Consider the following 20,143-nt stretch of genomic DNA (forward strand, 5'->3'; position numbering starts at 1 on the left):
GCGCGGTTGTTTGTGAATGACCCATACTCGACTCAATGGGAAATTAGAATGCAAGGTTTAAGAAATCCTTTTTCACATATTTATTACATTTTTCCACATAGGCCATCGGGAAATCTGCGTACTGTAAACCTGGCTCTGATTTAGCCTATGTCAAAATGAATGTAGCTGTTTACATTTTACTGTAGCCTACATTCATCGTAAGAATGCTAAACCTAGGCCTTTGTAGTACTGTTATGGTTATGGTTATGGTTATGGTTATTTAGCAGACGCTGTAAGGGCAGTCTTCATAGACCTACATTACACAGACAGACAGGAAGATAATGGAAGGACAAATACATGACTGAATACATCAGTCCACAAGGGAATGAACCATGTGGTTTGCTTTCATATGTTTCATACATTTATTGAATTCCATCACATGTTTGTAACGACATTCTCACACAGGCTATACATTTTGGAAGAAGACTCCGAACCCATGGGTGTTGTTCTCAAGAACGCTGCGACCAGGGCAGACATTTCATTCGGGCAGAACCTGCACCCCTTTACAAATGAGCTAAACTCTTCCAATACATTTTTCGGTAACCACTCTGTGGTCATGCCTATTACACAGTCGTCTATGATTCCATTCTTTATGTCCATATTTAACGTGACCGTGGCTCCCGGTGACTCATGGATATCGAAACTAGTGCAAACACTAAACTTAGGAGTTTTTCCGTAAACCCACTCCCAAGTCTGAAGTTCTTGGGCCATGTTCTGAATGCCTGGCCAACACTCCTCGTCACCTGGATGAACAGAATAAACAGCACTATCGTATCCAAATTCATCGTTGTATTGACACGCCAGAGCTGTCATAATAGTGTCCGAGTCCAAAGTAGGGTCTTCGTCAAAAAGGTTTTTCACAGGAGATGGAACACTTGGAGTTGCATTGCTTTTGATTCCCTGAGAAGAACTTTGAAGTACTGGTGACAGCACTGACCGATCTGCAGAACACAGCAACGTGCAGTGGTGATAGGCAGAATTGCGACCCAGTTTAGCAGCAGTTCCCGATATTTTGTACTGTCCATTGAGCAAGATATCAAATCTCTCAGTTGACTGCACATCTAGCTCTGGTCGCAGCTTTTTTAAGGCGTTGGTCACTACAGAGAGATTTCTGTGTCTGTCGTAGTTTTTCTTAGATGTAAAGAACGTCATGTTAATGTTACCCAAATCGTGGAAAACCGTGCCACCCCCACTGCGTCTCCGTGCAAGTGGTATCCCAATATTTCTCATCATTTTGAGATTGCATTCCTGCCATGGGTTTTGGTGTCTGCCGATGACAACTGTGGGTGTGTTCCTCCAGAGAAAGAGTATGCTTCGCTTTTGAAGATCTATGTTATCGTGAATCCAATCCTCCAAAGCCAAATTTTCAAAAATATTTGTTGACACTGATTTGATGATGAAGCCTGCTTTACTGCCATCTTCAAAAGCGGCGGGCACTGTGTTGTGAAACCGTAACGTGAACCACCAAGGCTGGCCTCCAGTCCTCAAACACATGTGCCTAAAAGTACGCGTAATCATGATTTCGCCAAATCCTTATACGCAATCACTGAACCGTCCTCGAATAATTCATATGCACAGAGAAACCATATTACATTTAACTAAATGTTAGACCCGCAAAAGAGTAACTACTAGAAGTCAAAGTCGTTTTTAAAAACAGGCTGGTTCTGTATCAGCCCTAGCACTTCCGGGTAGCGCATGCTATTTTATTCTAAAATAAAAGTTCGAAGAATTTAAAGCCCAACTGGTCTAACCTACAGACTGTATGTTTTGTAGTTTCTTAAAAACATTTATTTTAAATTACTTTTGTCCCTTTCTCAGTTTGCATCCCAAACAATACAGCCTTGAATGGAGTGCCACTTTCAACGCCCACCATACATTATTTTGTTATAAGAGTAGCCTACGTTACTGTATTGTTTATGGTTGGAGACCGTATCATGACTTTTACTTTGGCAATTGCCGTAATTGCTTTGACCCGGTAAGAATCGCCGATTGTTGGGTTTACATTTACCCACAATCCCTTTCTACTTCCTTTCTGCTATTCCCTGTTCGAGGTATGTTGTCAGAATCATCTTCATATGGTAAAATCCAGATTCATCGTTAGTCAAGTAATTGATTTGGGATGAATTAAAGTCACTAAATATAAAGACTAATGTATAATCTCTCAGAAGGTGTGATTATTGTGTTTTTGTAGCCCCTTATTCATTTAGAAAACTTACATTTTTGGACCGGTCTGGCTAGTTAGACCTCCCACTCGCAAGATGGCTAGTTTGGATAGGCTATATGGAGGCGGATTTGCAGAAAACTCTTCAGTATTGCATGTTTGTGTAAAATATAGCATACTGTGGATCGACTCGTATGTAGTTTGTGGAGTTTGTAAATGTATTGGAGCAGTTACCTATCTGTGAACTATCTGGCCTATTTGGCAGCGTTGGCCCAAATACATTTAGCTAACTGAAGCCTTGTTATGCTAGCCATTCTCGCATGTTAAGAAGAAAACGCACAATTCGGGTAATGCAGCTATTTATGTGAATTAGTGTCTAAATTACAGCGTTTTCTGCAGGGTGTTGCACTTGTTGGCGAATATTGCCTTCCCCTGTGTTTAAGATCAGTGTCTTGATTTGCGCGTCACTCATTGAGGACGTAATGTTTGGTGAATGCTGAAGGACTGTAACGAGCTGATACTCAATGCTGGTCTCTGAATGTTAGATGGCTCCTACCAAGAAGGGTGAGAAGAAGAAGGGACGGTCAGCCATCAATGAGGTGGTGACCCGGGAATACACCATCAACGTCCACAAGCGCATCCATGGCATGTAAGTATGAGCATCTTACATCAGCCTGACTGTTATGTTGTGAGCATTGTTATGCTAGATAATGCAGGGTTTGACTTAGACCAGGACTCAAAATTAGCACCAGCCACCAGCCAAATGCTGGTAAATGTTGAAGTTGGCTGGTAGATTTCAGACAGAAAATGCATATTTCCTATTGAATGGCTGGTGGATTTCACCAGTTCATCTGTCTCTGGCTGGTAGATATTCACATTTCAAAAAGTTAATTTTGACCCCTGACTTAGACTGACAACATGTTATATTCTTTAATGAATACAACACACCTACTTGTGTGTGCTTGCTTGACCACCAGATCTCTGTAGCCTTACTCCTCGTCCCTGGTCATATGTCTAAATTCTACTTGGTTTCCTTCCGTAGCTCATTCAAGAGGAGGGCTCCTCGCGCCATCAAAGAGATCCGCAAGTTCGCTATGAAAGAGATGGGAACACCTGATGTCCGTATTGACACCCGTCTCAACAAGGCTGTCTGGGCCAAAGGTGTGAGGTAAGAAACACTGGCCCTGCAAGTTGTCCGATATGGTTGTGGACAGATATTTGCCCAACTGATGGTTTCCTTCATCTTTTCATTCATTTCTTTCTTTCTTTAAGATAAATGTCACTGATGTGACTTAAATCTGTAACACTCATTAACACTCTACCTTCGCCCTTCATGTGTGATATGTAGCTCTTGCACTTTTCCCCAGATGTGGTGTTTTGACTGTGTAGTATGTATGTGTGTGTGTGTGTGTGTGATCAGTGTCTCAAGGTGACAGGGTTTCGTCTTTCCTTTTGCGCCCCTTTAGGAACGTCCCTTACCGCATGCGCGTCCGCCTGTCTAGGAAGCGTAACGAGGACGAAGACTCTCCCAACAAACTGTACACATTGGTCACGTACGTTCCTGTTACCACGTACAAAGGTGAGTGGCTCCAGACCTCACACTGCTGTGAGGTCATTTGAAGAGTCAGCAAAGACAGTATCATGGATTTTATATGAAATGCATGCTGCCCCCCCCCCCCCCCCCCCCCCCCCCCTTTAAACCTTAAAGCACACCTATTCACTAAAGCCTGTACCTTCAGCCCCCCTCGCCCAACCCCTTGGATTTTCTTGTGTTCTCATGCATCTTTTTTTTTTTTTTTTAACATGGTCTGTGTAAATGAAGAGCACAATAATTAGATTTGATCTTCCTCAGATATAGCCCTCAGAGGCTTGATTTTATTCAGTGTGCCAACAGATGTCCCCTCGTGGTGTCAATTAGGCAATGGCTAACCAGGCAGTATTGATGTTGTTGTTTAGTAATTGAGCGAAGTATCATTTGAATTCGAACAGTGGTTTGATTATTGATCAGTCACGCCGATACTGATGTTCTTGGTCTTCTCTTCACAGGTCTGCAGACAGTCAACGTCGACGAGAACTAAATGTTGTCGGTAAAATAAATTTATAAAAATGACCTGACTTGTGCTGTGCTTTTTCTGTCCTAATGCCCAATGGTGGTCTCCCTAACCAAATACAAGGTCGTTTCACAGCCACAGTACTATAGCTTGAATTTTACTGCTTGTGAAGAAGTATGGAGTATGCTCTGCTCTGGATATCTGAGTGAAGGTGTAGTAGATGTGTTAATGTAGTGGGTAGAGTACTTACTATCTATACTCAAGTAGAAGTGTAGTTACTCTGAATGGACAAATTAAATAACGTTAATTGCCAATGAAATGCTTTGCCAATATTTATGCGAGAGCAGCCGTCAACAAGGTTTTCATATCGATAGCAGAGATCCCGCAAATGCTGCCAATGTGATGTCTCCGACCAACAACCTGCTTGCCTGGAAGTGGTCAAAGGAGAAGTGGTGTCAGACCTTTTTTTTTTTTTTTTTTTTTTTTTTTTGAGGCAGTTAGCACATCAGTATCTTCTTGGAGATGCTTCTGGCTTTCTCTCCCTGCTAGTTTAGGGCTGATTTGTGGTAAATCGATATGGAAAATGTACTTGAGTTAAAAGTAGACTGCTCGCTCCGTGTTAATCAAGTAATTAGAAGTACAGTCTTTAAGGAATATGAAGATTGCATGGTCCTTGGAAAAAAAGGGACATTTTCCCAAAACGTCTTGAATGGGCCTGACCTCAGACATGAGAAAACAATTGGAAATGTCAACAGGCCAGTTTGAACTGTTATGCTTGCTAAAATGTTTTCGGGAAGTACAAGTTTGTAGGTTTTGTGAAGGTTTATAATCAAACTCGTTGCTGAATTTGGCCTTGTCTCCAAACGATCACATGAAAAAACAACGAGCGTAATCATTTGGTCTCTGGTTTTGTAGATGAAGACCATTGTGTGGGTTTACTACAGTCTGCTCAGTAATGTGCCTTGAAAAGGACATTTGGCTTTGAAGATAATCATGTGGATAAGTGTAACTGATGGGGAAATTGGGCTACAAACCCAAATGAGTTGGGATGTTTACGTGTTATGAGTTGTTGCAACACAAATGCCGAGACAACGAAAATATCTGAATGGATTAATATATGCTGTGTACTATTGTACATCTGTCTGTCTGGTTCTGTCCTAGAGTTTTGTCTTTCCATTCAGCTGATGTTCGGGGCATGTTCAGTCACCATGCATGAGGTGGTCACAGATAAGACTTGACGCCACAGACAGTTGATGCAGGCGCTGAATAGTCTGCTTCACGGTCCCATCAGAAGGTCATGGCTGTTTGCCCACTGCTCTGATAGCAGCTAATGCATTAGTCTTCGGACACGTAGTCACACATCCTTATCCATAGAATGTCTGTGTCACACTGACCTGTATGCATACTGAACCTTTGGAGAGATGCGTTTAAAACAATGTGGCTAAATTTGTTCAACTTTCCAAGCAGACTCGGAACCAAAAAAAAAATCGACTTTCCAAATCAAATGTTATATCAGAACATGCATATAATTCCAAATGCATAAAGAGAGTGTGTCTTTTGTTGAGTCTACCTGATTGAGGGAAATTCAATGTTCTGAAAGATCCGACTGAAACCCCAGGCTGTTGGATGAGGTGCATTTATTTGTTTGTTTTGATGTCTGCAGCTCTTGTTAATGACAGTTGAACTCGTAGTCCTCAAAAACAGCTGTGTTATTATTATATGCAACGCAAGCAGTGGAAAGAAAATCCAACTTCATCTAACTGCCCCTCTTTAGCCAGAGGCACTCTGAACCTTCCTGGTGGTTAAAAGCTCCCCTCCACTAACGCTTTGCGCTATTACCATCAGGAAGAAGGCGACACATCTCACACACACAAAACACACACACACACACACACTGCCTTCAATCAAAAGAAAATGTTTTAACATGGCAACATATTTGACAAAGCTTTTTGTATCTTTGAATCTTCGGTATCAGATTGTTCTCAAAATTATTGTGCAAAAGATACCATATGTTTCTTGACAGAAAGTTTCTTCACTTGTTTTGACTACTTTAATCTGGGATGTTTTGGAACAAACTCAAGGTTGAGAAGCAGGTCTACAGAAACTTTACCAGAAATATCAACCCTTTCAGGTGTTCATGCTCAAGACTGGTAAGCCTGTCATGCATTATATAAACAGAAGCCCTGACATTTAAGATATACATACAGGCAGCCTATACACCTTAAAACAGGTTTTCTATGTTAAAATCTCTATATGGCTGTAACATTGTGTAAAAACAAAAACCTACACTCCTCCTTCAGTACAAATATTCAATTCCACTCCCCCTTTGTAACAATGAATAGTCCTGTCTTCTGTTAAACGCTTCTGTTCAGGACTGGTGATTGATTGATGGACTACAATAAAGTATGTTCTCATGAGGTCACCTGAGCTGCTGGTCTCAAATCCATGCCGTCTTCGGATGCAGAGGTTCTGAGCTCCGGGGACAGAGGATTCTCCATTTTCAGAGGTCAGTTTGGTTAGGTAATTTAGTAACACTTTACATTACAGATCGGTAATAAGTAAATCCTAAATATTTATTGCTTCGGTAAGTACATATTTACAGCAGTTATTACCATTTTATTTATTATTATTATTATAAGTTATTTGCATTGTTGTTGTATGGTAATTGTCTAGAAATTACACATTAATTATTTCTAATATGTGGTTTAAAATTATTATTACCATGAAATTGCATATATATTACCATAATATTACCCACTTATTACTGATCTGTAATGTAAAGTGTTATCGGTAACTTTGTCATTAAAACAGTCATTTTACATATTGATTGCTTTTTATATATATATATATATATAAATATATATAAAGTTTAACATTTCATGGAAACTATGATCCATTTTAGTATAGTTTTAGTACTATATTATATTTACATTTTTTATTTGGCATGGATCTCTATTTGCTGTTTTTGGAGATACTGTCACTTAGGTCCTTTGTTAAAAAAGGTTGTTTATTTTTTCCAATTTGTGCAAACTTACACTAGGCTACTGGCTTGGCAACCTTGAGTTATGTTCCTGGGTAAGAGTATGCAGAGGTGGACATCCCGGGTTCAGAAAATAAAAATCCTGCCAAGTATGTGATGCAACCATTTAGTAAAGCAGCTCATAGCAGCCAGGTAGATCATATCATTAATGATATCATCTGTGCTAGGTGCACAGAAAGAATGTATGGCAGGCCTTTTACTTTCTGGGACTGGGAGGTCTGCCTCTGAGAGTATGGAAAAAGACTGGTGTATGAGTCATTCTGTGTCAATTCCAATAAGCTTGTTGCTGTACTGTCTCAGATTTTATTCAAACCTGGTCTATATCAAGAATGGATCCCAAAAAACCAAGGCGTCTCAGATTTTATTCAAACCTGGTATCAAGAATGGGTCCCAAAAAACCAAGACTTGACAAATGTTTCTGTTCAAATCCTATCTCCATACTATTTTCAGAGCCTGAAAATCATTCTCGGGGGGGCAATGTTCGGCCATTGATGTAATTGGGGCAGTTAAGCACAAAAAATAGATCACTTTGTGACTTAATTTGGTGTAAAAAAATCACAAAAGGGGTCTTGATCAGATTTAGAATCGGATTTGGCTCCTGGGATCCAATGCGGCCATTTTTTTTGTTTGTTTGTTTGTTGATTGTTTTTTTTGTTTGTTTTTTTAAATGTGGGATGTAGAAGGCGATGCTATAAGGAAGGGAATTTTAGCACACCCACCACCTTCTAATGTATCATTGTGGTTAGGCATGTCTATTTATGATATGTGCGTCTACTATACACATTTCAAATAGCCTAGAGCATTTTGTAATTTTTGTATGTTATTGGGTTGAAGAAAATTACTGCACACTTATATCAAATTGCGTTCATGGTGTGTATTTTTGTAGTTTAAAAATAGCCTATATACTGCCAAATACTTTTGGTAAAACCAATATTTTTGGTGATATCTATGATGATTATAAAAGTGCAACACATGGATAGGCTCTGACTGGTGCTGGCATAGTAATTTGATAGGGTTGTCGTGATCAGAATGTTGAGATTCCGGAAGATGATCCAGTGCAAGATTACACTAGAGTGCAGGCTGGTTTTTCCAGTGACCGATAGAATCTGTCAAATATAAGGGGAAGCGAGAAAGCCACCCTTCAATCCGGAAAAAGTAATACAACCATCCAAATCCGAAGCTGTTAAGGTAAATTAAGATGAAATTAAGATTTAAATGGGTGTTGCGTTGCATCTACCTCAACGTGGTACAAAATATGATGAATTGAATATGAACTGTTTGCGAATGAGTGTGTGCACAGTGTGTGTTTTGTTTTTGTACTGTATATGTGTTTTTGTATATTTGTGATGTGTCTCACTTGTGAGTCCGTATGTGGGGTATGGGGTGTACGTGTGTTTTTATGTGTGTGTGGGTATGTTTATTTTACATTACATTGTGTGTGTGTGTGTGTGTGTGTGTGTGTGTGAGTGTGTGTGTGTGTGTGTGTGTGTGTGCGCGCGCATATGTTTATGTGTTTGTGTGTTTTGTGTCCATGTATGTTAATGTGTATGTGCATGCCTGTGTGTGTGTTACATTACATTATGGTGTGTGTGTGTGTGTGTGTGTGTGTGTGTGTGTGTGTGCGCATAATGTTTATGTGTTTGTGTGAGTCCATGTATGTTAATGTGTGTGTGCATGCCTGTGTGTGTGTTTGTGTGTGCACATGTGTGAAAAAAAAGTTGGTCATCCTAAGACGGTTCTCGAGATATTAACATCTGTGTCCGGCCAATACCTCCCCATATGTAGGCCCTACCCTCCTAACAGGGTGCAGCGGGTGGGTGATGGATCAAAAACCTGTTCATTTTGATTTTTTTTTTTATTAATGTATGGTGAAATACATTACTGTTTAGTTATTCCTGTTTTCAATTCTATCAATCTTCCATATTTGTCCAAATCCGAGGCGTCTACGATTATAAATATGATCAAATGAAATTCCCTTTTGTGAGTTTTTCTAACAAATATGATGCTTCTATCATAAAATGATCGATTATGAAAATGTCAGATTAGCCGCTGAAAGGGGGCGATGTTGAGTCTCATTAGGGTCCGTGGTCATGATGAAAGGGAGTTTGTTCTGCTGGCCCATGTGATGTGATGTAGTAGCTATTGACAACATGTTAACTGTGGGACAGCAAGACTTCCAACTTGAAATGTATGGGCATCAGTTATCTTGGAGAGGTGCGGTTAGCACATAAACTACGGTAATACATTATGGTAATATAATTTCATACATCGTTGCAAATATTACGAGGGTGATACATGCCGTTTTAACTTGCACCAGCTAGTTCATGTTTTGACACCACAATACTTAAGCTAACGGTTATGGGTTGGCCAGGTTAGCTTGCCTAGCTGTACCGTTAGCAACCTAATTTAGTGTTCAGAGTGTCCTTGTTCGATGCTAATCGGTGTTACTATCACTGTTCTTTAGCTGTGGACGATCAGTTTCAAAGTCGTCTGATGTTGGTGACTTTAGAGCTTGTGTGTCATGGTTGTACAATATCCCTTTGCGCATCTGTCCTGCTGTAATCTAGCTAGCCAGCAACTAGAACTAGCTCCAGCAATGGTGTTGACCATAACGTTAGCTAGCTAGCCAGTGTGAAGTATTAGAATGGTGGGCTAGTGCTTGTGTTTGGAAAAGTAGTTGGTTCACACGGAATATTTCACATTTTATTCGCAGGGTAACAGGAATTTTAGCTCATTCATGTCACTGAATTGCCAAGTTAAAATCCGTTTGGAGCAATGACTGACTGCACAACGTTAGAACTAGATGGACAGCGCATCGTCCGTGTGCTGTCCATCTGTACAGTCAGTTCAGAGTGAAGCATTTAAGCCTTCTTACCTAGCTAAACGAGTATTAAATATGATTAGCTGTCAAGACTTCATTATAATCCCCAACTACCACCACCGGTCCGGTCAGTTTTCTATACAAATAGTGGTGTTGAAATTACATTAGTTTGTCAGTCATGCTAAACTTCAAATTTGCTCAGTGTTCTTGTGGGTACATTTCCTTTATTCCCAGATAAAACGTTCAGTGTTTCTGTGCTTCTTTAATTACTTTAAGATCATGACTAATTGTCTTGTTTTGCCAGTTGCTTTTGACACTTATGTCTAAAATGAGTAATATTGTAATTAAAAAATTAAAAGACAATGTTTGTGTAGGGTGAGGCTCAAATTTTCCAAGTTGCTCTACTTAATGAAATGGCACAGTAAGCCAATGTCCGCTTCATTCTTTAAAATGGTATGATCAGTGTTTTTATATAGATTATGCAGTCATTGGGTATGATCGCTCATGTGGCCCACACCCTGTTTTTAAGAGTGATTTAGTGAGTTTTACATGGAGACAGACATGATGTAATCCTTAAGGGAAGTAGACTTGTGTTCTAATGCCTCTGGATTTCAGTTTAGTATGTCAAATTGTGTGAAATACAGGCAGTGATGGGTGCTTGCCTTAATATGAAGAGTTTAGCCGACCTAGTGTGACAGGTAACCTATGGCTCTCAGAGCAAGCTCATCAGCTCAAGGTTCTCAATCTTTTGGGGGCTAAGACACACTAAAGGCCAAACCAGAACACTCAGACCTATTGGTTTATGATTACTGATTATGAAGTAACATTATGCCTTACATTATTGTATACATTATTACAGGCTATAATAGGTGTGTGTCTATATTTACAGTATGTCCATAATTTGTCTCTACAGAGTCTTCATGAGTTGAGACCATAACAATAGGCATACACTAACATGATGCTTTGATCAAGAAGCCACATAACTAACTATTTCATGAACCTTTATACAAATACATCGAGTTCCTCAAAGTTTCACACCACGCCTCACAGCATACCGGTGTAAGAGTAGATGATCAAGATTAATGTCTGCGTAGTATTGTATGCTTAGTAGCACATGACCTGTTTTGAGATGGCACAGAACAAGAGGATTGAGATGGCTGTCTGTTTTTTTTAAAGCTTTGTGTTGTCAATGTCATGTTTTGACTTGTCGTTGGTTGTCATGGCGCTAGGTGTGGCGTGGATGGCTGTCGGTCGGCACGTTGGGAGATGATGCGTCGCCATTGGCTGCTGGTGGGTGCGTGTGGCTGGGTGCTCCTACTGCTCATGGTCGCTAGTCGCTTCATCAACTTCAACCTGCGCGTGCCTGACGGTGAGTGACGCCTGACTATTACAAACCGAGCATCTCCTAATACATTTATTAATAACCGACCTTTATTAATCAGAGAGGAGGGACGTGTCCAATCTGAATAAACAATTCAACCTCAATCACAAAACACATTTGAACTGCAGAACATCAACACAGGCCTATACAACTATAACACATTTATAAACTTATAAATATTCTTTCAGACCTTTCTTGGAATGTCTTTCATGGAAGGTCATTAGCTGCATTACGTATGAGCCGCAGGGCAGTGTTTTGTACAAGTTAAAAGAAACAATTTCAGGCCCTAGCCGTGGCGCAACTGGCTGGGGCACCTGCACCGCACGCCGGCGACCCGGGTTCGATTCCCGCCCCGTGGTCCTTTCCGGATCCCACCCCAACTCTCTCACCCATTCGCTTCCTGTCTCTCTCTACTGTCCTGTCAACATTAAAAGGCACAAAAGCCCAAAAAATGTGCTTTAAAAAAAAAAAAAGCAATTTCATATGGATACCATATCAGCTGCTGCCCCTGTGTATTAACCTCATATATTAGGACATTTTGCTAAAATCAGTTTATATGTGTCCGGCTACTACTGCTTTTAATTTGATAATTCTCCTGGCCAGCACATCTCCTTGGATGTTGGCTCCTCCTCCACGCTTTTGCCCGACCATACTATGACAAACAATCAGGGCTGCCCAATGAATCGCGTTTTTAAACTTGAATTTGCAAATAGCTAATTGCTAAGGCTGCGATTTGTCATGCAACTCGCAAATATGTTCCAATGCTTAATCTTTGTGACGTCTATGATGTTTATGTTCATGTCATCCTCCAAGTAGGATAGATGGTGAAGCTCATCTGACACCTTTTGAATATTGAACAGAAGCTTCGCTTAACGGAATCCCAATATGTGTCAGAAAAATTACAATTAGATATTTTCTCCAAGTATCCAGTTGATAGTGCAGTCTTACAAAGAATCCATCCGTTTTAGTAATAGAAGAGCAGAGGAGAAGTCGTTATGCCATCTGTTGTGCTTGACATGACGAGTGGGATCTGACCAACACGGCTGTAAGTTCTGTTATCAGTGGAATGACGGACACGTCTGCTTTGTGTTGCAGACTATGGGGGGAAGGTGGGACCAAGGACGTGGACCGAGCTGTCTTTCAAAACACTCAAACCTCAGAAAGCAATACAGCAACCTAACAATTTGGTAAGTTTGCCATACAATTGTTAGTATTGTATTATTATTATTATTATTGTTGTTTGACATGGTAGTTTCCCATGATAGTTTTGTTCACTTGGTTGACTGCCTGTTTAACCCATTGGTGCATCTGTAGTGCTCAGAAATGCTCATTTATACCTTGATGAGCTCATTTTTAGAGTTAATAAAGCATTCATTCACTGGCCAAACTTTTCCTGTCCTCCTCAGTCCGCCGTGGGGCCGTTACCCACAATCCCGTCTGATTGGCGGTCGGTGGAAGAGAGGCGTCTGGACGTGCTGGCCAGTGTGTGCCGGAACTCTTCCCTTCGGAATCTCACACACACGCCCGTCAACAAGTTTGTGCTGGACCGCATCTTTGTGTGTGACAAGCACAAGATTCTCTTCTGCCAGACCCCCAAGGTGGGCAACACACAGTGGAAAAAGGTCCTCATTGTGCTCAACGGTGAGTGTCTCTTTGTGTCCCTGTGTGTGTGTCCCTGTGTGTGTGCATCGATGTGTGTGTCCGTGTGTGTGTGCATCAGTGTGTGCTTGAAACATGACTCATAGCGAGCCCCAGGGGTTTGGCTCATGGGAATGTAGCTTAAGTGTATGTGTACTCTGGCTTTATTGCCCTCTGAATTAAGACTGGTTTTGTAATGACCTTTTCATTAGTTGGAAAACATTTGAGTCCAAATCCTGCTCATATTGATGTGGTTCCAATGAACTACAGCAGGATATGAAACCAGGATACCATGAGACCACAGGTGCGTTCAAATTCCGCAAACATTGGCGAAGGTTTGTGGTGAACATGTTTTCTCTGACCAGTTAAATTCGAATGATTTGGTGTCAACATTCCATCGTAACGATAATTGCATTGTTTCCGTCATCAAGCTCACGGCTAGCTCCATGGTATGTTCACCAAGAACTACCTTCTCTGACTGTTTGCGAGTGTTTGCCAGCGTTCACCAAAAACTCAAAGTAAACAGAAATCTGTTTGCAAAAGTTCCCAAGTGTTCACCCATGTTGAATTTGAACGCACCTCAGAATAAGCTTTCTGTCCAGTCCAGTTGTTAGTGCGCCAAAGGAGATCTTATGTCCTGTCCAGTTGTGAACGTGCCTAAGAGCATCTCATGTCCTGTCCAGTTGTGAACGTGCCTAAGGAGATTTTATTCTTCTGTCCCATGTTCCTGTACCTGTTGTAGGAAAGTATTCTAAGGTCGAGGACATCCCTGAAGACGTGGTCCATGACCATGAGAAGAACGGCCTTCCCCGCCTCTCCTCCATGAAGGAAGCTGAGATTAAAGAAAGGTCTGAGCCAATATTGACATCTTTGCAAATGTGGTAGAACTGCATAAGCCTGTGTTGATGTTTGTGTAATTGCATTTCAAGTGTGTTCTGTGATTGAGATTGCATTTGTTATTCTCCTCTTCAGATTGGACACGTACTTCAAGTTCTTCATTGTTCGAGACCCTTTTGAGCGAATCATCTCTGCTTTTAAGGACAAGTTTGTGAAGAACCCTCGCTTTGAGCCCTGGTACAAGCACGACATCGCCCCCGCCATAATTCGCAAATACCGACGGTTCCATCGAGACCCCGACGGCGACGACGACGACTCCTCCAGGCACGAAGCGCCCGGCTTGCGCTTCGAAGATTTCGTGCGGTACCTGGGCGACGTGTCGGGCCAGCGGCGGCTCAACCGGCAGTTCGGGCCGCACGTGATCCACTGGGTGACCTACGTGGAGCTGTGCGCGCCGTGCGACATCTCCTACAGCGTGGTGGGCCACCACGAGACGCTGGACCGCGACGCTCCTTACATCCTGCGCGCCGCCGGCATCGAGCACCTGGTGTCCTACCCCACCATCCCGCCCGGCATCACGCTCTACAACCGCACCAAGGTGGAGCGCTACTTCTCCGGCATCGGCAAGCGCGACGCGCGACGCCTCTACGAGCGCTTCCAGGGCGACTTCGACCTCTTCGGCTACCCGCGGCCCGACTTCCTGTTGGACTGACCTTCGACCTCCCCTCAGCTCCCATGTAGCAGCAGCCCTAGCATGAGCGACGGCTAGCACGGCCAACCTGGCGGCGGCGGCTGCCCTTTGGCCAAGTGGTGGCACCCAGATGGCTTTTGGCCTCTCTGGTGAATGGGAGGGAGAGCGACTACGATTGTCCCCGGCCAGTACCTGGGCTTACCAGTAGGTGGTGATGGTGGACACTCCCTCTTGAGTTTGATGATGATTGTCAGGTGTTATTGCTATGGAGTCCAAGCAACTGCTGCTACTTGCTGTAGTGCAGCAACATTATTTAACAAGACTACTGTACACTAAATATTTAATTAATGTAGTTACCTGCTCTTACCCTGTCTCCTTGTGGAGAAATGTACAACGAAATGAACTAACAATCACAGCATCTCTTTTTTATAGACCGAGAAACACTCCAACATTTAGATAAAGAGCCAGCAGACAATGATAACAGTTGACCTAGAACAGTATGAAATAAAAATCAACTTTATGAATTTAAAATCGTGATCAGGGTGTTGGTGGTGGTGGTGGTGGTAGATGGGGTGTTTGAGACAGAAACTGAAGGGTTGGTTTGGATCGGTGACGAGCGTAGTGTCTCTGCACAGGTGACCTGTGCTGTAGTGGCCCTGTTCCTGCTGACAAAGTGTCCTTGTAGTTGCCAACAAATGATACCGTGTAGGTCACTCTGAATGCCTCTGAATTTGATTACAGTGGAGAAATGGTGCGTTCATGAGCAACTGGGAAGTGTGAGAATTCTAGAGTACAGGGGGGTGCACGTCACACCTAAACTGGGAACTTCCCAGTTCGAAGTGGGGGCGTTGGCAGAGCTCCATGGAGGATGTTTAAACGTCACTCAATATAGCGAACACTCTCACTTCGGAAATGGGGAGTTTAGAAGTGGGAACATTCCTACTTCCCAGCGGCATGAACGCACTGTAATACTGGGTGGTGGTAGTATTGCAGCATCCACTAGTTATTCTAAAACCTTAGCGAAATTCATACTCAAAAGGTCTGGAGCTGACTATGCCATGGGATGATATTCAAACTGTTCACAAGGTTGTATTGTCTCAGAAAAAGAGGTGTATTATATTTTAAAAATAAATGGAATGGAAAAGACTGTTGTGACTCCTCGTCAGTCATAAAAAAAAAAAGAGATATTTTGAAGCAAACAATCAAACCTACTTCACACCTGCTGTGTGAGTGTTTCACATTCCCATACGGAGGACATCTTTTTCAGAAAAACATGTTATGAATGAAGTTGTGATATGTGACCAGCAAACTCCTGAAGTCACCACAGTCTTTTAGCGCAGCTGGATTGGTGTCAAAAGAGCCGCCTATTGCACCCACCGAGATGCAGTATGAGCTGGGAGACCAGCCATATATGCCCCGTTACCACGACAGCAGAGCGTCAGGCTGGGCCGCTTTGGTTGTGAGTGTGCAGCGGCGAAAATGACCACGCACACGCCCAGCCTGCGCATAATGACCTCAATGCAGCGCTGTGATGCCATTTCCTGTTCACACTCTTCCGTCATGATGGTGTGAATGTGTTCATGTCAGTTGCAGTAGGACCAGGGTCATGGAACGCTGTTATATTGCACTGAAATCACTAACTACAGTAAATGACGCAACTAGAACCTCCTCAACAAGTCTGATGTCTTTCTTTGGCAAAACCATATCCACACGCTATCCACAATTGATTGCTTGAGCATAGACATGTATATGTAAATATACACCTGGGAACATGGTAATAAACCCATAAATGGTGTTTTGGAGGGGGTTTTTTCTGAAAGTAACAAGTTAACTGGCTAGAAGCCATTGGGAACTCCATCAACAATAGTATTGCTATATGATAAAAAAAAAATAGCAATGATACCAAAAGAGCACAAATGGCTTCAGAAAGCCATGTAAAAAACATTTTTATATGGGGGGTGGGATGGCGTAATGTATTTTGTTTGACCACATGGGGGCAGTATTGCACTAAATGTGACCATTATAGCACCTAAGTGGAGGCCCAATGTAACCCAATCTGGGGGCATGAGGACCAGTTGTTCTCCACTCAAGCACAAGGAAACATGAGTGGTTGCTAGGGAAGCAAGAGATCTGATTTGGTTTGTGAAACGGGTAGTAGTACTTATTTAGCCTTTTTAGTATGTTATGCTCAGATAAAAAGTTCTTTAAGTCAACTTGCTCTCAAATAGAATCTTTGCAGTTTGACCAAGTGAGGAAACCTTGTTGGTCTTCCGTGTAAAGAGAGACGTTTCTCCCCCTCCATGAGAGACTGCAGCACCAGCACACTGCTCCATCACGTCCTGCCTGCCATCTGGGGCCATTCTTCTGTTCTCATCAGGATGTGGTCAGTTCTCAGAAGGTACACAGCTTTGTGCGTGGGGGTGTCCGGCCTATAGCATACAGAGCACTTCAGGGCCATTTGAATGATCAGTGAGACACAATAAAATAGCCTACGGCTAGTGGTAAATCCTGGTTGCTATAGCAACATCTCTCTCTCTCTCTCTCTCTCTCTCTCTCTCTCTCTCTCCCTGTCTCTCCCCCCCTCTCTGTCTCTCTCTCTCTCTCTCTCTCTCTCTCTCTCTCTCTCTCTCTCTCTCTCTCTCTCTGTGCCCCGTGTGAATTTGACTGTGAATGGGGAAGCATCTCGGTGCTCACAGTAAGTGCTCGTGTCCCTCAGTCGCTCCATTCAAGATCAGCGCTCACTCGCTCGTCTGGACGCTACTGGCCTATTGTTCCGCTCCCGCAGCAGCCACTCAGAGCTCATGGACGTGCACGCTTCCCGTGAGGCTCAGTCAGGAGGATGGAGATTTGGCCAACTGCTGCTTTCATCTCTTCCTGATGCGCTTCACAGCCTGCTGTATCACAAACATCATCATGGTCATTCTGAATGGCATGACCACAAGCACCAAGGCAACGATGTCCCAATTTGACATCGATTAACATGACACTGATGATTATTCATTTGGCACTGACTTTCACATCTCAGCTGAAAGAAAACACCCACAATGTCTCATGAGAGCAGAGATGAGGCTGGCTGGCTACTGCTACGGTGTGTGTGTGTGTGTGTGTGTGTGTGTGTGTGTGTGTGTGAGAGAGAGAGAGAGAGAGAGAGAGAGAGAGAGTGAGTGTGTGTGAGAGAGAGTGTGAGTGTGTGAGAGAGAGTGTGTGTGTGTGAGAGAGAGTGTGAGTGTGTGTGTGTGTTGGACTGTAAACTGAGAGGTATCACATGGGCCCGTGCTGAACAGCATGTGCTGTGAGATTGAGGGTCTTTTCAGACCGGTATTGTTGGACAGGTGATACTAGCAATGTGCAGGTGTGCTTTTCTGTGTGTGTGTGTGTGTGTGTGTGAGAGAGAGAGAGAGAGTGAGTGAGGAAGAGAGAAAAATAGAATGAGTGTGTGAATGTCCTTGTACGCGTGTGTGTGTGTGTGTGCCTGCTGAGCACGTGCCCATTGTGCGGCTCAGGGCGAGGGGACGCTACAGAGCGCAGACACTGGACAGGAAGTGATGCGGAACAGCAAAAGATGAGGACCGCAGCATGTGTGCGCTGCTGATTGGCACCCCCCACCGTTTCATGGCCCTTTAGGGGTGAACAACAAACCCACCACTGCCCCCAAGACATGATCATCAATATTAAATGAATCAATAAACACATTTAGCAACATTAAAGCAATGTAAAGCATTTATCAACATTTTTTGTACCTTAACATAATGTTTCCAAAATCATTTCAGCGGTTCATCAACTCGTAACAGGATGAACGGCACTTCTGCATTCACTCCACGGCCCATATCCGCATTATGCAACACACAATCACAAGACTCTAATGACATGACAAAAGTCTAAATCAAGATGACGAGACTAAATGAAGCTAAAAGTTGTATCGCCAGACTCACAGAATGGCTGGATGAACGGGAACAAGGTAAATATCGATTCTTTTGCTCGAGGGAAGGTGGAAAATGAGCGTATTTCCACAAATGGCGGAATATCCCTTTAAAGGTTGAATATTTCCTATTGTTTTATATATATATATATATATATTAAAGCATAAAGATTAGGGCTGTCAAATTAACTGATTAATTTTGATTAATTAATTTTAGAAAAATTAACTGATTGAAAAAAATAACGCAGATTAATCAATTGTGACCTTTGACCTCTAAGGTACCAAATCAATGCAAAGAAACAATGTTGACATTGAGGCCCCGAGGCACTTTTGAATTTATTTCCTCAGCATATTAGGTCATATTGTTATGGCCATTATAATCTCATCAAGAGTTTTTGAACTTTAATGTCACTAATGCCGATTATTCAATGATTCATTTGAATTGACATCATACAATGCTTTAACAGCAAAAATTCTATATGCGATTAATTTAGATTAATTAATCACAGAGTATGTAATTAATTAGATTAATTAGAAAAAAAAATAATCGATTGACAGCCCTAATAAAGATCAATTTCCAAAAGATGATTTTATATAGTCAACTTTAGCATGTGTTCCAATACTTTTGGAGGGGACTGTATGTTTTACTTCTGAGATATCAACCTGTGGGATGCTCGTTTTTTTTTTTTTATCATGGTGGCACCTATAGTATAATTAAATGTTGCTCATTCTGTTTTAGCATTACACAACTTTTCAAGCCGTTCCAGCCGTTTTGAGATGTGTTGCTGACATCAAACTCAAAATGACCACATATCTGTCATGAAATGGTCAAAGTGGTTTCGACGTTTTAGTGGGGTACGAATTGTTATGAAATAATGGTCCCGTAGGATTTTTTTGCTAAAATTGATTTTTTGTTTTATTTGCTTTATTTGGGGTCCTACTGTTGAAAAATTATGGGGTGCAAATTTTCTGACCCCGTTTTGCCCCCCCCCCCCCCCCCCCCCCCTCTGGGGATACTGACTGCACACATACATCTACTAATAATGATGTTCCCAAGATATGAGCTCACTAACTGTTTGGCGACTTTGCCCCATTGGATTTGCCTTTATTACTGCAACAAATGAGTCATAACAACTACTGATCACAATGAAACTGTCATACATGGACTCAGCATCTTCAATAACCCCTAAATTGACACCTAGATTGTGAAAATGTGATCATTATTAGTAGATGTATGTGTGCAGTCAGTATTCTGGCCAAGGTGAGAAAGCGTTCCCCAGAGGGGAGGCAAAACGGGGTCAGAAAATTCGCACCCCGTCATTTTTCCACAGTAGGACCCCAAATAAAGCAAATACAACAAAAAAATTAATTTTAGCAAAAAAAATCCTACGGAATTGCAATTCGTACCCCACTATTTGATATGTTGTCTGTCCTTTTTGCAATTCAACATGGGTTTAGGGCTAATTTTAAACGGCAGAGCATTTAGCCGTTCTGTGGGTGGTTTCAGAATTGAGCGAAATGTTAAAGGTGTCCAGCGTCCAGATTAAAGAGAGGGCCTATTGGGG

At 42.2% G+C, this 20,143-nt stretch overlaps 3 protein-coding genes across 6 annotated transcripts; 2 read left to right on the forward strand and 1 right to left on the reverse strand.

Annotated features, from left to right (window-relative positions):
- Window positions 1-275: 275 nt before the first annotated feature.
- On the reverse strand, window positions 276-1,720 carry lipt1 (lipoyltransferase 1). The gene has a single exon (XM_062527801.1). It carries the CDS (start codon window positions 1,555-1,557, stop codon window positions 415-417), a length of 1,143 nt encoding a protein of 380 aa, XP_062383785.1. The 5' UTR covers window positions 1,558-1,720; the 3' UTR covers window positions 276-414.
- Window positions 1,721-2,066: 346 nt separating this feature from the next.
- On the forward strand, window positions 2,067-4,310 carry rpl31 (ribosomal protein L31). The gene is made up of 5 exons (XM_062527554.1): window positions 2,067-2,090; window positions 2,746-2,849; window positions 3,243-3,368; window positions 3,667-3,779; window positions 4,247-4,310. The coding sequence occupies exons 2-5, from the start codon at window positions 2,746-2,748 to the stop codon at window positions 4,276-4,278; spliced, it is 375 nt and encodes a 124-aa protein (XP_062383538.1). The 5' UTR covers window positions 2,067-2,090; the 3' UTR covers window positions 4,279-4,310.
- Window positions 4,311-6,634: 2,324 nt separating this feature from the next.
- On the forward strand, window positions 6,635-16,327 carry chst10 (carbohydrate sulfotransferase 10). Of its 4 annotated transcripts, none has more exons than XM_062528115.1 (6): window positions 6,635-6,757; window positions 11,342-11,481; window positions 12,589-12,680; window positions 12,900-13,134; window positions 13,874-13,979; window positions 14,104-16,327. In XM_062528115.1, exons 2-6 carry the CDS (start codon window positions 11,379-11,381, stop codon window positions 14,678-14,680), a joined length of 1,113 nt encoding a protein of 370 aa, XP_062384099.1. In that variant the 5' UTR covers window positions 6,635-6,757; window positions 11,342-11,378; the 3' UTR covers window positions 14,681-16,327. The 4 variants fall into 4 exon arrangements, with proteins under 4 accessions (XP_062384099.1, XP_062384097.1, XP_062384096.1 ...); XM_062528113.1 differs by lacking the exon at window positions 6,635-6,757 and adding an exon at window positions 8,406-8,479; XM_062528112.1 differs by lacking the exon at window positions 6,635-6,757 and adding an exon at window positions 9,401-9,528.
- The last annotated feature ends 3,816 nt before the right edge of the window (window positions 16,328-20,143 follow it).

The sequence above is a fragment of the Sardina pilchardus genome, chromosome 23 (assembly GCF_963854185.1).
Source record: "Sardina pilchardus chromosome 23, fSarPil1.1, whole genome shotgun sequence".
NCBI classification, from domain to species: domain Eukaryota; kingdom Metazoa; phylum Chordata; class Actinopteri; order Clupeiformes; family Clupeidae; genus Sardina; species Sardina pilchardus.